Source organism: Solea senegalensis, linkage group LG17, assembly GCF_019176455.1.
Source record: "Solea senegalensis isolate Sse05_10M linkage group LG17, IFAPA_SoseM_1, whole genome shotgun sequence".
NCBI classification, from domain to species: domain Eukaryota; kingdom Metazoa; phylum Chordata; class Actinopteri; order Pleuronectiformes; family Soleidae; genus Solea; species Solea senegalensis.
Window position 1 is genome coordinate 6,634,941 of NC_058037.1, and position 17,184 is coordinate 6,652,124.

Below are 17,184 nucleotides of genomic sequence, written 5' to 3' on the forward strand. Positions count from 1 at the left end.
CTTTTCCAGATATTTTTGGAACTGAATTTTCTTTTTTTGTCTGTGCACAATATGATTTTGTGTTAACGGACCTCGAAAATATAGTTAACGCCATCTAAAATGCACAGTGAACTTTGGCTTTGTTCTGTTATGAAATATTTTTAAATTCGAAAACATTGTCACGTGTGAATGTTTGACGTGTAAGTGATCAAATTCACATCGTCAATTTCTACACTGCAAACAAAGAAAAAAGTACATTTCAATTTGAAAATATTCAATTTGCATCTATGACCAGTAACAGTTTTGTCCATTTCTGTTACAAGAGACAGATTTTTTTTATGGTGAGTGACCATTAGCTCCACCTACAGGGCGACTGAAGAGTGCAATGAACTATTTATCTGTAAAGCAACAAGTCCTGCAACCACACTGACCTTTGTCTCCGCGTGCACAGCGACATCTCATTCAATTCTGTCAGCAGGCATAGCAGACCTGTGTTGCCATGGTTACAATAAAAACATGTGGTTCATTTTGGACCGGTTTGGAGTCAAAAAAAAAAAAAGTCGGTTCGTATTCAATGATTTATATCAATAAAGAGAGAGGACCTTTGTCACCACCACTGTAGCACTGGAAATCAGACGTTACATAGTTCCAGTAGAGGTGATGCAGACAGACGTGCTCGGGCTTTGTCAGAGGTGCCATTCACCCTGTTATAAGTTGATGTATCATTAATATAATCTTGGGGACATTATTTGAAGGTTGAGATCCCACGAATCGTGTCGCTTTAATAAAGTTACAGTGCCTAATACGAGTGCCACAAAACCGTCAAAGTGCCCTTTCTCCCTCTTGCTCTAATCAGATCAGTCAGCTCATGTGGACGCATCATCGGTCCACTCAGAGACGTGGCTCTGTGAGGCATGAAACACTGACACCACACCACTGCTACTGTTCATACGTTACTGTCATTTATCTGTGTATAGTTTCTATAGTTAGTAGGGGAAGAGTCCATCCATCTTCTACCGCTTTATCCTCCATCACAGGGACACAAACATCCACCCTCACAATCACACCTTAGTGTGTCCAATTTACCTAATCCCCTTATTGCATGTTTTTGGACTGTGGGAGGAAACACCCACACACATGGGGAGAACATGCAGAAAGGCCCTTGTTCCTGGTGAATAATGACCCCCCCCCAACAATGTATGAACTACAGTGTCTGAAATCAAACGTGGAGACTGTAAACGCTCAGTAACTCAGTCCACTTCGCACACTGGAAATGTTCATTGGAAGATGGATGTTGGACTCTCCTCCTCCTCCTCCTCTTCTCTCCATCCTCTCTCTGAATGTTCTCACACAAGGATGAGAGAGTGAGAGAGAGACAGAGAGAGAGAGAGAGAGGGCGGTCTAACTTTGCGGCGGCGAAAACATTTGAGTCGACTCTCAAGGTAAGCGGGTTATTGGGGAGAGACCTTCGTATTTAAAGAGGAGAGTGAGTGAGAGAGTGAGAGAGAGAGAGAGCGAGAGAGCGAGAGAGCGAAAAGGGGAGAGAGAGAGAGAGAGATTAGGAGCGCGTGACGGCGCTGTCTCCTCGCGCAGCGGAGACCTGTTCGTCAGAAGTGACTGGCTATTTCTTCAAGTCTGAGAAACCCGGAGACAAAGCCATCATGTGCAGGCGGGGACAGGCGAGTGTTCGCGTCTTCCGCACAATATTTGGACTGTCAAGAAGTCAACGGTAGGAGAATCATTTCAACACATTATTCCCTTAAATATCCCTCTTTAGTTTTGTTTACAGTTGCTTTACAGTAGGGCGCGTGTGTGTACGTGTTGTTTACAAGTAGTTAACTAATAATCTAAGGAGTGAATTGTTGTTATTATTATTATTATTATTGTTTTATATATAAAATGTAAAATGTGTGGTGAATATGTCGCATTGCTATGTGTGTGTGGAAGAGGGTCGATAATGAACTCTGCACAATGTTTCCACCTGCGACTGCTGGAGCATAAATCCTGTGTGTGTGTGTGTGTGTGTGACTGATGTGCTCGTGGCATGAACTCATCAAATCACTGTGTGTGGGCTGTGAACTATAATAATGCAATTTTTTTTGTTGAGAGATTAGTCAACGCTGTTGGCTCGCATTCAAGGAAACACTTAAACCTCCGCCAGAAAAAACAAAGAAAGGCAAAAGAGGGGGGGGGAATAACAAAGAGCAGTAAAAGGAGTGGTTGACTGTCTGCATTCTGGATGTTTTTAAAATGATAATAATGACTGTGTACAGAAAGAAGATCACACACACACACACACACATAAAGCAATCAGTCCCATCACTTTCACTGTGATCAACCCCTGGTGCCTGCAACACCTGGGGCAGCACAAGTCATATGTCGTGATGTCACTTTTGATTACAGTCTCAACCGCAGCCCTAACTGATGATGATGATGATACACCTCTGTTCGTCGACTCACAATCAGTAAATTAGATGTGATTATTATTATTAGTCTAGCAATCTAGTTTGTTCTTCATTTCACATTCACTTGACTAAGAAATCTTAAAATCTCTTTTACAAGCGAGACCTACATCGAAAAACGGGGTCATTTAGCACCATCACACGTACAATCGGACAAACAACAACAACAACGACAAATAACATCCGGGGAGAATAGACACATATAATGAAGAACAACGCACAAGGCAGCAATAATTAGCCGTTCATTTAGCAGTTAATTAAAGCAACCCTAACAAATCTGTTAATGCTGAACAATGAATCATATTCAAATCAAAAACAAAGCTAAAGGTTGTGGTTTAGGATGTCATCCTTGCAGTAGAATATGAAGTATTGTTTTGAACGTGCAGTACAATAGCTCTATCTGTCTATCTATCTATTTATCTATCTATCTATCTATCTCTCTATCTCTCTCTCTCTCTCTATCTATCTATCTATCTATCTGTCTATCTATTTATCTATCTGTCTATCTATCTATCTATCTATCTATCTATCTATCTATCTGTCTATCTATCTGTCTCTATCTGTCTATCTATCTATATATCTATCTGTCTGTCTATCTATCTATCTGTCTAGCTATCTGTCTATCTATCTATCTATCCATCTATCTATCTATCTATCTATCTATCCATCTATCTATCTATCTATCTATCTATCTGTCTATCTGTCTGACTGTAAAGCCACGTCTTGCCATCAGCTCGTGGAGAACATATGTAATAACAGTGGAGGAAGTCAACTTAGACAGAGCATATCTGTCATTATCAGCAAACTACTCCAGCAACAGTGTACTAACTGCCGCTGACAGCGACCACACTGAATTATGTAAATGTGCGGCTGAGATTTTCACTGGCAGATTTAGACATCAAGGACCATTTTTCAAACACGTGACAGAGACGTGGAGATAAAAAAAACCAAAAAAAAAAACCACTAAAGCGAGTGACACAAGCGTGGTGCTTCATAAGACTCCAGGGAGTCTTGACTGTGTCCACTCTGAGAGTTAAATGTTTTATCGCTTCCTGAGATTGACAGGATGGAGTATCAACAATGATTAATGGGATTCAGATTACTTTCAAGTGGATTGTGACATTTTTCACGCATATCTTCTGATGTGGAATAGTGCAGTCGTGCTGGCGTGACGTGATTTTGTCACGATCCACTTGGCTGCTGATTTGACTTGTTTTGTATTGATAATCGACATTTTTCTCTCTCCTCCTCAAACCAAAATGAAATGATACATTTCTTGATTCCAAAGTCAGTGCCCGTCACATGTCAGTTAGTCCGTCAGTCACACATTCATCTGAACTGAATGGAACAGTGGTCCATAAGCTGAAATGCTACATGTAGCTGCCCCTGCTAATAATGAAATAAATACAATCAGGCCAAGAAGAAAATAAAATATTTTTGTTCTTATAGTTTTGCTTACTCAGTGTTCACTCAGCTCGTGCTGTAATAACATTAGAGAGAATAAAATGCCGGGCCAGAATGACTAGAGCCTCTCAGAACATGACACAGCACAAATGTGAGCCTTCAAATGAACATTCCTTCAACTGAAAAATGTCTTTCCAAAACCGTGGATTGCAGATGACAATGAAAGAAACACAGATACTATCTGAAGTAAAATAGCAACTGCTAATTTAACCTGTTTCTGTTCATGAAGCTAGTAGAAATATCATAATTCTGTTATTAATATTAACCAATCATTAGTCTGTCCCATTCTATTGCTATGTTAACCTTAACCATCAGTGGTTTTGACTGTAATGTGCTACAGCCAGGTGTGAGGGTCACTGACATTATTCCATAGCATGTATTTTGGGCAATAAACTTTTATAAATTGTGCTGATGTGTGATCATCAATAACAACTTGGCGTTACCTCATTATGTGTATTATAAACCAGCCCTGCCTTGAAATGAGATTACAGGAAGATGAAGTTGTTGTTGTCGAGCGGAGCGAGCAGCTCTCGTCATGCGGTGTCCAGGAAAAGCTGTGAGAGACACAGTCTGAATGCAATCGGCTGGTAAACATGGCCGACAGCCGAAATACATTGGTATTCAGCTGCATCGCACCAAGCTGGCCTCCAGCCTTGGCTGATAATACCAGCTTTCGGATTCAGGGTCAGAGGTGTGAGGTTGATTGGCAATTGGCTGACACAGGCAAACAGAGTGTGCTGACTGTAGTCTAATGGGGTTGGAGCGCGGCGACGTATCGGAGAGGCTGGCATGTTAGCAGTGCCACGGCCTCATTCATACCCTCCTGCACCTGGATGCTTACAGGTTGTTCACTAATCTATTAGCCCCCTGTCAGACAGCTCGGGGCTCAGCGGCACTGCAGCACACAGGCTTGCACTTGTGCCATCTCTGTCGTGCTGAATTGTTTTCCTCACGAGTAGCGTTTGCTCTGCCTCATTCACTTTCAGCTGCACCTCCCAGCTATTTATGCCTCGCAGCCAGTGAAGTCGACCAACATGCCTAAATGCACTCAACCAGAGAGCGACACAAGTATCATCTCTCCGTGTGTCTCTCCCTCTCTCTCTTTTTTGGGTGTTGCTTCTCTCCAACAAAGTCATCTGCCCACTCAGGCACATATATTTTGCTTGAAACACAAAGGCCGATAAACAGACATGTACACACACGCCGAGTATTCACGTCCACAGATTGTGAGGTGTCCTACGTTGCTACGCTTACACCGAATGGCTTAGTCCCGTTTATGCTGTCGTTTACTAGAAAAGGCACCGACAACACGGCGCCCATGGAAATGGAAGCGTGACAACAACATACAGATTTGTCAGAGCAACTGTGAGTAATTACAGGAAAAGTAACCCAGTGTCAGCTTGTGCAGAAAGTATCTTAGAGGAAGTTCTTAGAGGAAGACATATAATGAGAGCCGCCGCTTGTTGCTTCCTCAGACGCTGTCAGAGAGCGAGTTTATTAGCATTGATCCGGTTTCAATGCGAGGTCTATTTTGGAAAACCTTTAATGAAGAGAAAATAAGGAAGACGCCTGAGCGTGTGTTGTTGCTGTTTGGCAATCACCTCTGATCTACAGATATACAACATCACATCTAAACTGACGAGTGGAGGTAACGTAGTCCCCCGTCTGTCACATGTGATAATCACAGTTGTGCGTCAGTGTTAATGAACTAGTGATTTATTGATGGTGAATGCTATTCGTAGTGCACTGAAGTGGCTATACTTTTACTATGAAGAGCAGACACTCTGACATTTTTTTAAATCTCAGGGAGACAAGGACGTGCGATGTCCTTGTCTCGCTTTCGGCGCCTCATTAAAAGCTTCCAAAACAGAGAACGTTACAACTTTCTAACGTTGCTGATCCCAATCATGAACTCTGTCTTGATGTCTCGTGAGAATCTCACGGCAGGTTTCAGCAACAAATGCTCAGCCCTGCAGATGTCAGTGCAGTTTGCCGAAGAACACCTCAGGCTGTGTCCAAAACATGGTCTTAACGTCCGTCCTGATCTAATCTAAGCGCCATCACTTTGCGCTGAAGTCATCTTTCGATCACCAAAACACATTCAGAGGTAATCTGAGGATTCCTGAGTTGCAGTTTTCACACAGCTTTTTACACAATTTAACCCTAACCTTAGCCATGACAACAATGTGTTTTTATTATAGGTCAAATTCATATTTCATGTCACAGTAGTGCATGTCGTGAGAGACACACAAATGGTATCCCTACGGAGGCTAAAACCAGGTGTGAATGGGGGCAGATGCCACATATCAGCAGCCATGTACAACACGTACAAGCGGCATATAAACTCAACTGCACCCTCAGCACCTGACCATCTTTAGTCAAACATGAGGCATTTTCAAACTCCCATTTTCTAGAATCACACGTGTGTGCGTTGCCTGGAGCTGTGCCGTGCACGGACCACACGGTGCGCTGGTGTGGAACAACAATGTCAGCACATCCAGGCACAGGAGGTCCTACAGGGAGGAACCACACAAAACTTTGTTGGCTGTCCGGTGCTTAGTGAGCTCCTGGAAGCCTTGGAGCACGGGGCATATTTTATTAATGGGGAGAAAACATGAAACGACTGCAAACAAAAACTGCAAAGAGGTGAAATCGATATAAAAGGATGTAAATATAAAAAAGAAGGAGATGGAAATCTAAGGAGGAAGTCAAGATTAGATTTAATATAAAACCAGAATGCTTACACACGGGGAGGTATAAGGTATAATGTGCGCACAGAATTAATAATATTAATAACATTGATTCTCAAAAGCCTGACATTGCAAGGAATCATTATTAGCGAGAGGCATATACGCAGAATATGAAGAGCCAGGTTACGTTACAGGCAGCGACGTAACCCCGCCTCCGCCTCCGCCTCGCATCCGTAGATTCTTCTTTGCTTCATTTAAATCATCACACCACCATATACGATAAAAGTTAAAAGTATGTCTCAAATCATCTAGAAGATGATCAGTGTGCAACTTATTATTAGCCTGTGAGCCATAAAGCTATTATCCATATCCCAGTGGCACAGTGTAATTATGCATTATGTGGAAGCTTGTTGTGTTCAATTGGAAATACCTCTTCCTCATGGGTTTGGAAATGCTGCAGTGTGCCAGTCAGACGTGACTGGTGTCAGGACCCCACAAAAACAATCTGCTTTTAGCATTTCTATTTTAAACACAGATTAATCAGACAAAGGGTAAGTGTGCCAGCCGAGAAGCACAGACCTCTAGGTTATTTTTGCAGCGTGAAAATAAGAGGGAGAGAAATGGGTTTCGATCATTTTGACGGTTAAATATAGAGTACGAGGCATATTTGTCTGTTCTCTGCAGGGGGAGCGAGTATTAGTATTCCACTGCATGGCTGCTATGATATGTCATAAGATCTTGATCAATACCACGCCCACTATGAGTTTGGAAGACTGACTTGTATACAAATGTTTGCACAACACCATTATTAATGCTTAAATGTCACACTTGCCGGCTTTATGGAAAACAGCATTATTTTGTTGTGTGAGGGGGGAATAATGTCATGATAATGTAAGAAATAAATGCAGCAGGAACTGAGTTATTGAATTTAATAGCTAACATTTAAATATACTACTGGATTTATAGCATATATATATATATATATATGTATATATATATATATATATATATATATATATATATATATACATATATATCAAATATAAAATCAAATCATACCAAAGAGCAATCAAGCCTGACTGATACTGATTCACTGACATGATTAGGTATTCAGTTATTCCTTTCTTTCCTAAGAAATAACAAAGACTCGGCCATTTCAGTGAACTTGTTGTCATTGATCCATCGTCGTCATCATCATCATCATCATCATACTGTGTCCAGTGTCAACTGTGTTGTGTTTTTTTTCAGCTCGTCTCCATTCTACTGTGGATCGATTGTCATGTTGTAAATTAAGCTTTAAAGTCATTTCAAAAATAAATAAATGTATTTGCACAGATGGAAGAACACAGCCCCTCTGAGCCTCATGCGATTCATGACATGAAAAAAAATACCCCAAACAATGGTGCGCGCACGCACACACACACACAAAAAAACACCCATGTTTTTATATCTTAGTGAGGACACATCATAGACATAATGCATTCCCTAGCCCATTCGTACCCTAACCTTAACCACCACAAATAAGTGCCTAACCTTTCCCCCAACCCTAACCTTAACCCAGTTCTAGCCCTAACCCTAAAACCAGGTCTTAACCCTGAAAAAGCCCTTTAAAGTTGAGGGACCGAGACAAAATGTCCCCACAAGGTCAAAATGTCCTCACACAGACAAACATGCATGTGTAGAATGACAGCAACACTGTTTTGATATATTATTGTGTGCATGTGTGTGTGTGTGTGTGTTGACTGAGGGACTTCATTAAATGACCTGCAGCGTGCAGGTGTGGACTAAGTGAAATGCATTTGAAGTTGTTGCTGCTGAGGGAGCAACAGACACATTTTGTTTTGAGCCAGTGTTTGGTAAATTGTCATCAAACTACCTGCTGCTAAATGTCAAACTGAATTATCCCTGCAAGTTTTAAACCCCCTTGTTTCTCTGTTGTTGTTGTTTTTTCCCCTGTAGGTCTGACAGTGCTGCGTTCTGACTGATATTACCAAATTGACTGGCGACAAATCACAGAGGAGCCTTTCTCCCGCTCTTTGCTCGTCCATCTATAAAATACTCAGAAGCTCCTCCTGCTGACTTTTTATCCCCTGTGGCTATGGAGAACCTCAGTGAGCTCCAGAACCCCTTGTTGGACAAAAACAGTAAGCATATGGTCAACGGTTATGGGGGGGACTTCCATAATAACCAGTACCAGGAAAACATTATGAATTATTTGGCTGGAGGAGGAGGCGGAGGTGGTGGTGGAGGTGGAGAAGGAGGAGGAGAAGGAGGAGGAGGAGGAGGTAAAGTAAATAACAGCACTGTTGCGAGCAGCGGAGGTTACAACACCAACGGGAAGGTGAAATCTCAGCAACTTTTGGACGCCACCTCGCTGCATCTGGCCGTAGAGGCCTTCTACAGGCCCAACTTCATCCTTTACAAGGAGGACAGCGGCAGCATCAAGGCTAAGGAATACAAAAGTGAGTGCTGCGAGACCACGTTCACCGAGAAGAAGGCCAAGGAGGCGTCCATCAGCGTAGGGGCGGACACACCTGGCACAGAGGATCCTCAGACGAAGCTGCTGGAGGACGGCGAAAACATCAAGATTCAGACGGTTTCCTACGAGGTAGAGGAGGAGGAGTATGTGGAGTACGAGGTAAGGGAGAAACACACGAGGAAGGGAGACAACACTGAAGCTTGCTGTTGACCACAGTGCATTTTTAGAATTTTGTTTTTTTTTTATAATGTATTGTCAAATGGCAAAATTGCTGATTTCACAGTCTTGAGTATCTGCCAGTGCGATAACAGTCTGATTTAGTCAATTTTTTGTAATTTCTTAAACTAACAAGCGTTTACCATTTTCCGCATTAGTGCTGATGCACTTACCATCTGATCTCCCTCAAAGAAGAAATGGAACAGCCCACATTTTAACAGTCGGCGCCTGAAGCATATAATGTGAATCATTTATTTATTTATTTTTCAAATCTTGTGACATTTTGCTTTTTTTCCAATGATCATCAGTCTTGTACCCATTGTTAAAGCAGAGGCATCAAAGCCATGTTTGAACACCTGTAGTGACAGAACACGTGTGCTCACTTGTATTCGTGTGGTGCTGTTATGCTTGGATCCCCACGCCAAAGGATTGGGCTTGATGCCTGGATCTGACTGACATTTTACCATCCACAAATCCCATTTGATCTCGTGACCTTGGCGTCAATTCCCATCTCCAGTTAAAGTAATTGTTAGATGACAATAATTCACCCACTTAGGGTGCTGCAGTTCTACAGCATAAGCCACCGCGTGTCCCCTCCCTCTGCAGGCATGGCCACTGGCACTAAGCACTCCAAAGGATTTAAGGGATCGCGTGGGCAGAAATGAGAGTGAGGAGTTTGACCACTGCCCTGCAAGACCTGAGGGAGTGAGCACACACCTGCTGGTCCACTAGAATTAACCTGGATCGGTGTGATAAACACGTAGCTGCTGAAATTCAACGTGACAGGGGTTGACTGATAGGTGGAGGGGCTTACGCTGCGCGAGGAATTGTGAGTGAACGAAGAGTCATGGACAGAAAGTGAAATTAAACCCAAATGAATTGCAGACCTCGAAGAGCAAGAGATTGGCATGCAGATGTGCAAATGACCCGCAAACGTGACGACAAACACGCACACAGGTGGATGCACACAAATGACAGGACAAATGAGTTAGACACGGTGTGGCTCGCCTCAGCTGCGCAAAGGTCAAGTGAACACATTACTATATCGTTTGCATTTTTTTCCCCCCACAAACAAACGGAGCATATTTAAAAAGATAAACATCACGAGGCCCCCACAGTCCGCTTCAAAGAGGGGAAGACACAGTGGGACTCGTTATGGAGACGTGTGAGACGTCGCTTTCACGGTCTGACACAAGGCAAGGAGCTCCTCTGCCGACACACATATGCTTGGTTGTGCTCTGCCGAGACGCACCGGTAGGTATGTATTATGTAACCAGGATTTCTGAATGGTTTGGTAGTCAAAAGTTCATTTATTCATTTTACAATTTTTGCATTAGAAAACAAGAATTGGAAATGGCCATATGTGTTGGAGGCTTCTTTATTCTTTATCCACAAAACAACTTTAAACTTGTGGCACTGTGGAGTGCTGTGTAATGTCACTGTCACCTACACACTCACACCTTCAATATATACTGCAAACAACAGCGAAATGGGACATTTACGTTGACTTTTACATCTTTAAGCTACACGTCAAACACCTGACGGTCAGTCGTTTTGGTGTGATCACTTGAGATCTGTCATGATTCTGAAAAGTGTCATGGCTTTCCCGTAAGAAACGTCTGTGCGCTTGTGTGCCCAAAAGTTGCTTTTCCACCAAAGCCCGGTGGCTTAATTGAATCTGCTTTCTAATCTATAATCACCGTAATCCCGCAATGCAGAGCGATAGTCGTCACAAATCCACATTTGCCAGCGTGTATTATTTGAAACATTTTCATCAGCACTTTGCAACTAAATGAGAGAAAACTTGTGGCAGCGCCAGAGAGCTTTCTAAAAGATTAGAAAGCAATTGTCAAACCGCGGCACGTCCCTCACAGGCGAGAGCCGCAGATATACTAGTCACAGAATTTGACCCAAATCGCTACATACATTATCTCAAGGCGCTTAGAAACCTTACAATATTATAGAGAGAGTGGAGATGAGAAATCCAACAGTTCACACAATGAGCGAGCACTTGGCATCAGTGGAGAGAGAAAGAAAAAAAAAACGCGTCCTTATAACAGCGAGAAATCTTTTGACAGAACCAGACTCTGTATAAAAGTTGTATTAAATCCTTTTGGAACAGCTCCAAGGACGGTTGTAATATTGTTATAGTATTGTCATTCATACAAGCATTGGATTTAATCATAGCATAATAATGACTTTATCAATTAATTCATTTAAAAGATCATTGTATGGTGATGTGATGGTTAATACAGCAAGACGGCTCTCACTTCCTGTTTGACCATGAGACTTTCTGTGTAGTGTTGGCATAATCTGTCTGTGTTTTGGCTTTTCAAAATGCAGATTGGGCTTAGGTTAATTGCAGACTAAAGTGTCCATAGGTGTGAACTGGTAGAGATGGTGGATGACTTAATGAAGAAAGGCCAGAGTGGTTACTATCAACATGGTGCATGGATTGGAGGTAGTTCTTTAAAAACCAACAAGGTCATTGGTTCACGCTACAACAAGATAAACTGCTTTTGCTTATTTTGCCTCCCATTTATCTCAGTTTTCCCGAAACCCATTAAAAAGATATGATAGGAACTACTGCTACACTGGAGTTAAAGAATCATTTAAAAAACACACACACACACACACAGACACACACATTATCCAATTATCAAAGTGTGTGTGAAATTTACAGATAGCCTCTGAGCAGAGTCAAGAGAAATTTCATCAAGGGATTTTAAAGTTTTCTTCCCTTTTAATATCTGTCAACCATGAAACGCAAACTTTTAATGGTATTACTTTCTTTCTCAGCGTGATTTAATCTCGCACTGTCATGCTCAAAGACATTTGGAGCACAGGAGAATATGCCGCTTTTCAACAGCCATCTCATGTTAAGGTTCACTCACACTGTCAGAGACGACTGTTGGTGCATCCTCGAGTAGCACGACTACAAGTGTATCGTCCACATTTTTAATGAACTTGTTTTCTAACATTAGCAGTTAGTGAGTGGAACATCTATTAAGCGGCGCTTTATTCCTGCGGAAGTGCCCTAAGGCCAACAACTGGATCCCTCGGCGTTCGCACTTCTTCATTCTGACCTCCATGTGGGAGATTAAAGCTACAAGAGTTTTGTCTTGAGAGGAAGACAAGTCAAACACATCCTGTCCACAGCTCAGGCCTTTTTCTTTTGTCAGCTAACCAAGAAAATCTCTTCCGTCTCTTCTTATCAGCTCCAGTGGTAACAATTGTACAGTAAGCCCTGGAGGTCTGCCAAGTGGACGTCCCACTTCCTCTGCCTTCCCCGTAAGCCTCGCTGCACGCTGGCAGGTGGAGCCGTGTTCCAACTCACTCAGCTGCATTTGAACTCGCCTCTCTTTTTTTAAACTTTCCATCAGAACTTGTACCACTTGGCATGACGCTACGTAGTTTTGGTTGGTTTTCCATTACAATATAGTACCTCCTCCTCAACGTGGGCGGGGTCATCACAGCACGGCTGCATGAAACTGCAGTGACTTCGTATTTAGGGCTGCAACTAACGATTCTTTTCATAATCGATTAATCTGTCGATTATTTTCTTGAATTAAATGGAGTAATCATTTTGTCCATAAAACATCAGAGGATGTTCAAAAATGGTGATCAGTGTTTCTCAAACCTGGAAACGTGATGTTTTTAATGATTTCTTTGTAATATGGAGCAAAGAGACGAGAAAATGTTCACATGTGTGTCGTGTATAAAACCAAGGCACCACAGTTTCACGCAACCGCACAGTGATGACTCCGCCCACGTTAAGTACGTTCTTTTTTTGTAGTGGAGATGCAACCTAATCGTGCCGTGCCGTGGCGAGGCGAGGCGAGGCGAGTAGAGCCAGCGTAAATACAGCATTAGAAAAAAAAGTACCAGGTACTACCGCTAATGGGCAAGCAAAATAACCGTGCCATGCCGTGCCGAGGCGAGTCGAGTTGCGCTAGTGGAAACACAATGGATAGATATGAAAACGTGTACTTATACTTGTGCTGCTGCTAGATTTCACAAGCATGAACGAGTGATTTGATCAATGTTGTCAGCTCTGCAGTGCCCAATTTTCCTCCGGTAAACAGGCGGCGTTTATGAGTCATGGACACTGCTTTAAATTTGAGTCATTGTTTTGTTTGATGAGAAAATGAGAAAAATGTCAATGACAACAAAACAAATTTCATGCTCTGCTATCCTGAAACACAATGAAAGGTGATCACGGAAAGGAGGGAGCGGCAGATCCGGGGCTTTGTGGGTTGAAACGAGGAGATGAAGTAGTGGAAATGCAGCCATCGTTCTGTATTGTGTGGAAGTTATGACAGAAAACCTATTACAAATGACCTTAAGATGCTAGTGTGGACATTTTTCATGTCATGCCGTAGTTTTTTTCCTCCACTTTTCTGCTGAACGGGCAGTGTTAGAGGACTGATGGGGCTCTGTCGCTCCACTTTATGACAACCTGAGAGGCTAAACATGCAGGTACATCCTTTATATTCTAGGCGTGCGCTCGCCTGACAAAGTTGGAAGAATACAGTAAGAGTGCAACACAGGCCTGAGGTCTGTTCATTCGGGAAATTATTTATGGTGGTAGCCTCAGATTGAGCATTAACTGGGGTTAATGAACCAGCAGGAGGTGATTTTCTTTTTCTTGAATTTTATCTGGATCCAGTTGCTGCCTTTCATCCTCAACAGTACGCGGGAGACAAGTTCACGTCTGTCTTTAAAATATTTCAGTCCCAGTTCGACCGAAGTGATGATACATTTCCTCCAGATCTGTTTATTGATCAGGAAAATGAGCTTCGAGGAAACAGTTTCGTCACCAGAGGTCTCGGACTACATTCACACCAACCCGAAAAACAAAAAAATAAGTATACAAAGGAGGGAAACACACCACAGTTAGATTCATCCTTGTTAAAATGTTGGTGTGAACACCCTGTTATTTACGGATGCATTCCAAGTGGGCCTAAAGCCAAGGTGTGCTTACAGTGCTGGACCACGTGGTCATTCCTTCAGATAGTCTGGTGTGCTTCTATGCTGTATACATTCACTTCAAATGGGATTTTGATCTCCACACGTCAGATAAGAAGTGACAGTTTATACCATACCAAGAGACCCAAACATACAGTTTATCAACATCTACTCTTCTAGGTGCTGGACACCTCTGATCTGGCAGTGATTCAGTCTGTTTAAATTTCCATGTGTTTATGTATATAGCTAGATATATAAATAGCACCAGGGATATGATCATCTCTATTTGTCTGCCATCTGTTACACGAAATTAGCATTTATCATCCCATATCATACCCGTGGTAGCTGTGTTTGTGTGCAGATTATTATTTTTTATATAAATATGGCCTCTTCTCTGCTTTTTGTTGGGATATTTTCTTTTTAGCACGCCATAAAACAATAGAGAAATTGGCTTTAAGATAAATGCACTTTTAATCGCCCATTCTCTCCCATCTGCTGTGTTTGAGTCCAGGTTTGATTGAAGGGGGTTGTCCGTTCTCACTAAATCGGAGGGCACATGAGCGCTCATGCCTCCATTAAATCTAAAATGTAGTCATGCTTTGGTTCGGCGCACACATATTGTGTCCTTTAAGAGCCGGCACTCGGTATGAGCCCGCATCATATATTCTGGTGAAATCTGTCAGAGATATCCCAGCCCTAATTGAGCAGCAAATGAAAAAAACGACCTCTTGGATCATTTGGAACTCTGCTTTCTATAGCGCTCAATGAAAATAAGTGAATAATGACAAATGCATGCATGCATTCATTCATTCATTCACAGTGTTTGCTACATTGTTAGAAGTGTGTTGTCCCTGTAAGGACACGTGAAGAAGAATGAAATAATTAGAATGTGATCATTAGCACATGGATTCAGGCCAGTGATACAAACTTGGTAACGCCACTGTTCAATGAGAGGAAACTTGACAAGAATCGTGTTGGGCATGTACAGTGTAGTGCAGCGGCAGAATATGTGAGATTATTCATGAGTGCAAATTGCAAACTTAAAGATACAGAGGAAAAAAAAAAAAGAGCAGTGATCACTCATTTCATGCAGTCTCCAAGAATTCGACCTAAGCTGAATATATGTATATCCAGAAAGATGTAACGTTTGAGTAATGAGTGAGACTAGTGAGAATTCCTAATAAAATGACAATTCCACATTTCTCTCAGGGATTTTGTTTTTTTTCCATTTCAAACAGGAACCGGCTTAAAAACAGAATTATTAAGTGTCTCTCTGTGTCTGCCTTTCCATGTGTTGGTGCAATAATAAAACCCGAATGACCCCTAAAAACATCATTCTTGGCAATTTGTCACTTTGTGTGAGAACATGAAAGGTGTCGAACACGAATATAAAGCACCGAGGATATTCGTTTAAAGCCGGGTGTGATGTTGGCGTGAAAGATGACTTTCAGAGGGGGTTAAAAGTCACCTCAGTGTTAAAAATCCTTCCAAATGTCTCACGGTGTCTATGATTATAATGTCTCTTCAAAATGACGACATGGCAACATGACTCACGAGAGAAGGCAGGATTTGTTTTCCCTTCTTCTTCTTGCTGGGATGGAGTGGGGAAAAACACAGCTAATCAGTGTAATTCAGAGCTTTTCAATAATCGTTTCCGATGCCCTTCCTCACTTCCCCTCGCTTCGCGGTTACTCATAACACCCGCACGTCACAGTAATAGCCACTTGGAGAGTGAAAATGGCTCGGTCCAACGGCAGCAGAAGAGAAAGCAAGACTCGTCCCTGTGGAGCCCAGATAATTGAGAATAATGAAAGATAATTAAAGAGAAGCCATTCTCACAAATAACTGATTAAAATGTCACCCTGTTTGCCCGACGATGTTCTACTTAATATTCAGTTTGCATTACGCTCAGCAAAAGATACAAATCTTAAAAGGGATTTTTGAAGAAATGCATCCTTTTTTCTTTCCTTCCGTTTGACTTTCGGGGAGTTTTAATTTCAAAGACATCACATTAGAGCTGAACAATGAATCATTTTCAAAACAAATTTGCAGTTAAAAAAAAAGGCTAGAGTTTCATTGTATTCTTAGGGCTGTAATTTTCCTGCTTCTTAAATGTGAATATGTTTTTGTCTCCAAGAGTAAACTGAATGAAGTTTTTTTATGGCCAAAATTAAGCATTTGAGAACGTGGTCATTCTAAAGTTTGGGAAACACTCGTCCGCTCAACATTTTATGGACGAAACAACCAACTGTTCATATCATTAAGTTCTCATCCTTGCATCCCTCCTTATGTCAAATCAAATTCTAGTCACAATATTATGCCAGGAAGAATTCCATATTCCACCCCCGAGGTGCAGGCTCCAAAGTCACACCGGAGAGCAGCCGCCAGAATGTTGTTGCCACCAGAGAAAATGGTTGAAAACCTGGCAGTCGTTGTGTTTTCTGCTGGAGGCGACCACTGCAGATAGCTATGGTCTGGATGACTGAGAATCTTCACAGACAAATAAAAACCACATTAGTCACTTCAATAAAAATGTAAATGAACTGCACTAAATGAAGTTTTACTAAAAACCTCTTTGCTCTCGTTTTGATTAAATCTGTGGCGTCTACATTCTCTCCTCAGTTCACGCCGTGTGAAACACAATAGCAGCGTGTGTGTTCAGTGTGGAGCCGAGCGTCCATCAGTCAGTCAAGTCGTGAAGTGTTTGGATTCGGGCAGCTGGAACGGTAAAGTGCTTTTACTTTGAAAGGAAAAACGGAAGCGCTGGGTTTGCGGCATATGGATTAAATCGGTTCAATTGTAGATTGTTTAAATTGACAAATCCTCAGTGATCCAGTCCAGATAGGATGGCATCTGGATCTGGATGTGGACTGGGGGGTCAGCTGTACATAAAAACTAAACCTTTGGATTCTGTAATCATCAGTAA

At 42.0% G+C, this 17,184-nt stretch overlaps 1 protein-coding gene across 1 annotated transcript in view; it reads left to right on the forward strand.

Moving 5' to 3' along the window:
• Window positions 1-1,503: 1,503 nt before the first annotated feature.
• The window catches only part of syndig1l (synapse differentiation inducing 1-like), a 33,469-nt gene continuing 17,788 nt past the window's right edge, over window positions 1,504-17,184 (forward strand). The window contains exons 1-2 of the mRNA XM_044048436.1: window positions 1,504-1,708; window positions 8,555-9,233. Of these exons, the coding sequence (XP_043904371.1) occupies window positions 8,694-9,233 (540 nt within the window). The 5' untranslated portion in view covers window positions 1,504-1,708; window positions 8,555-8,693. The remainder of the gene's footprint in view (window positions 1,709-8,554; window positions 9,234-17,184) is intronic.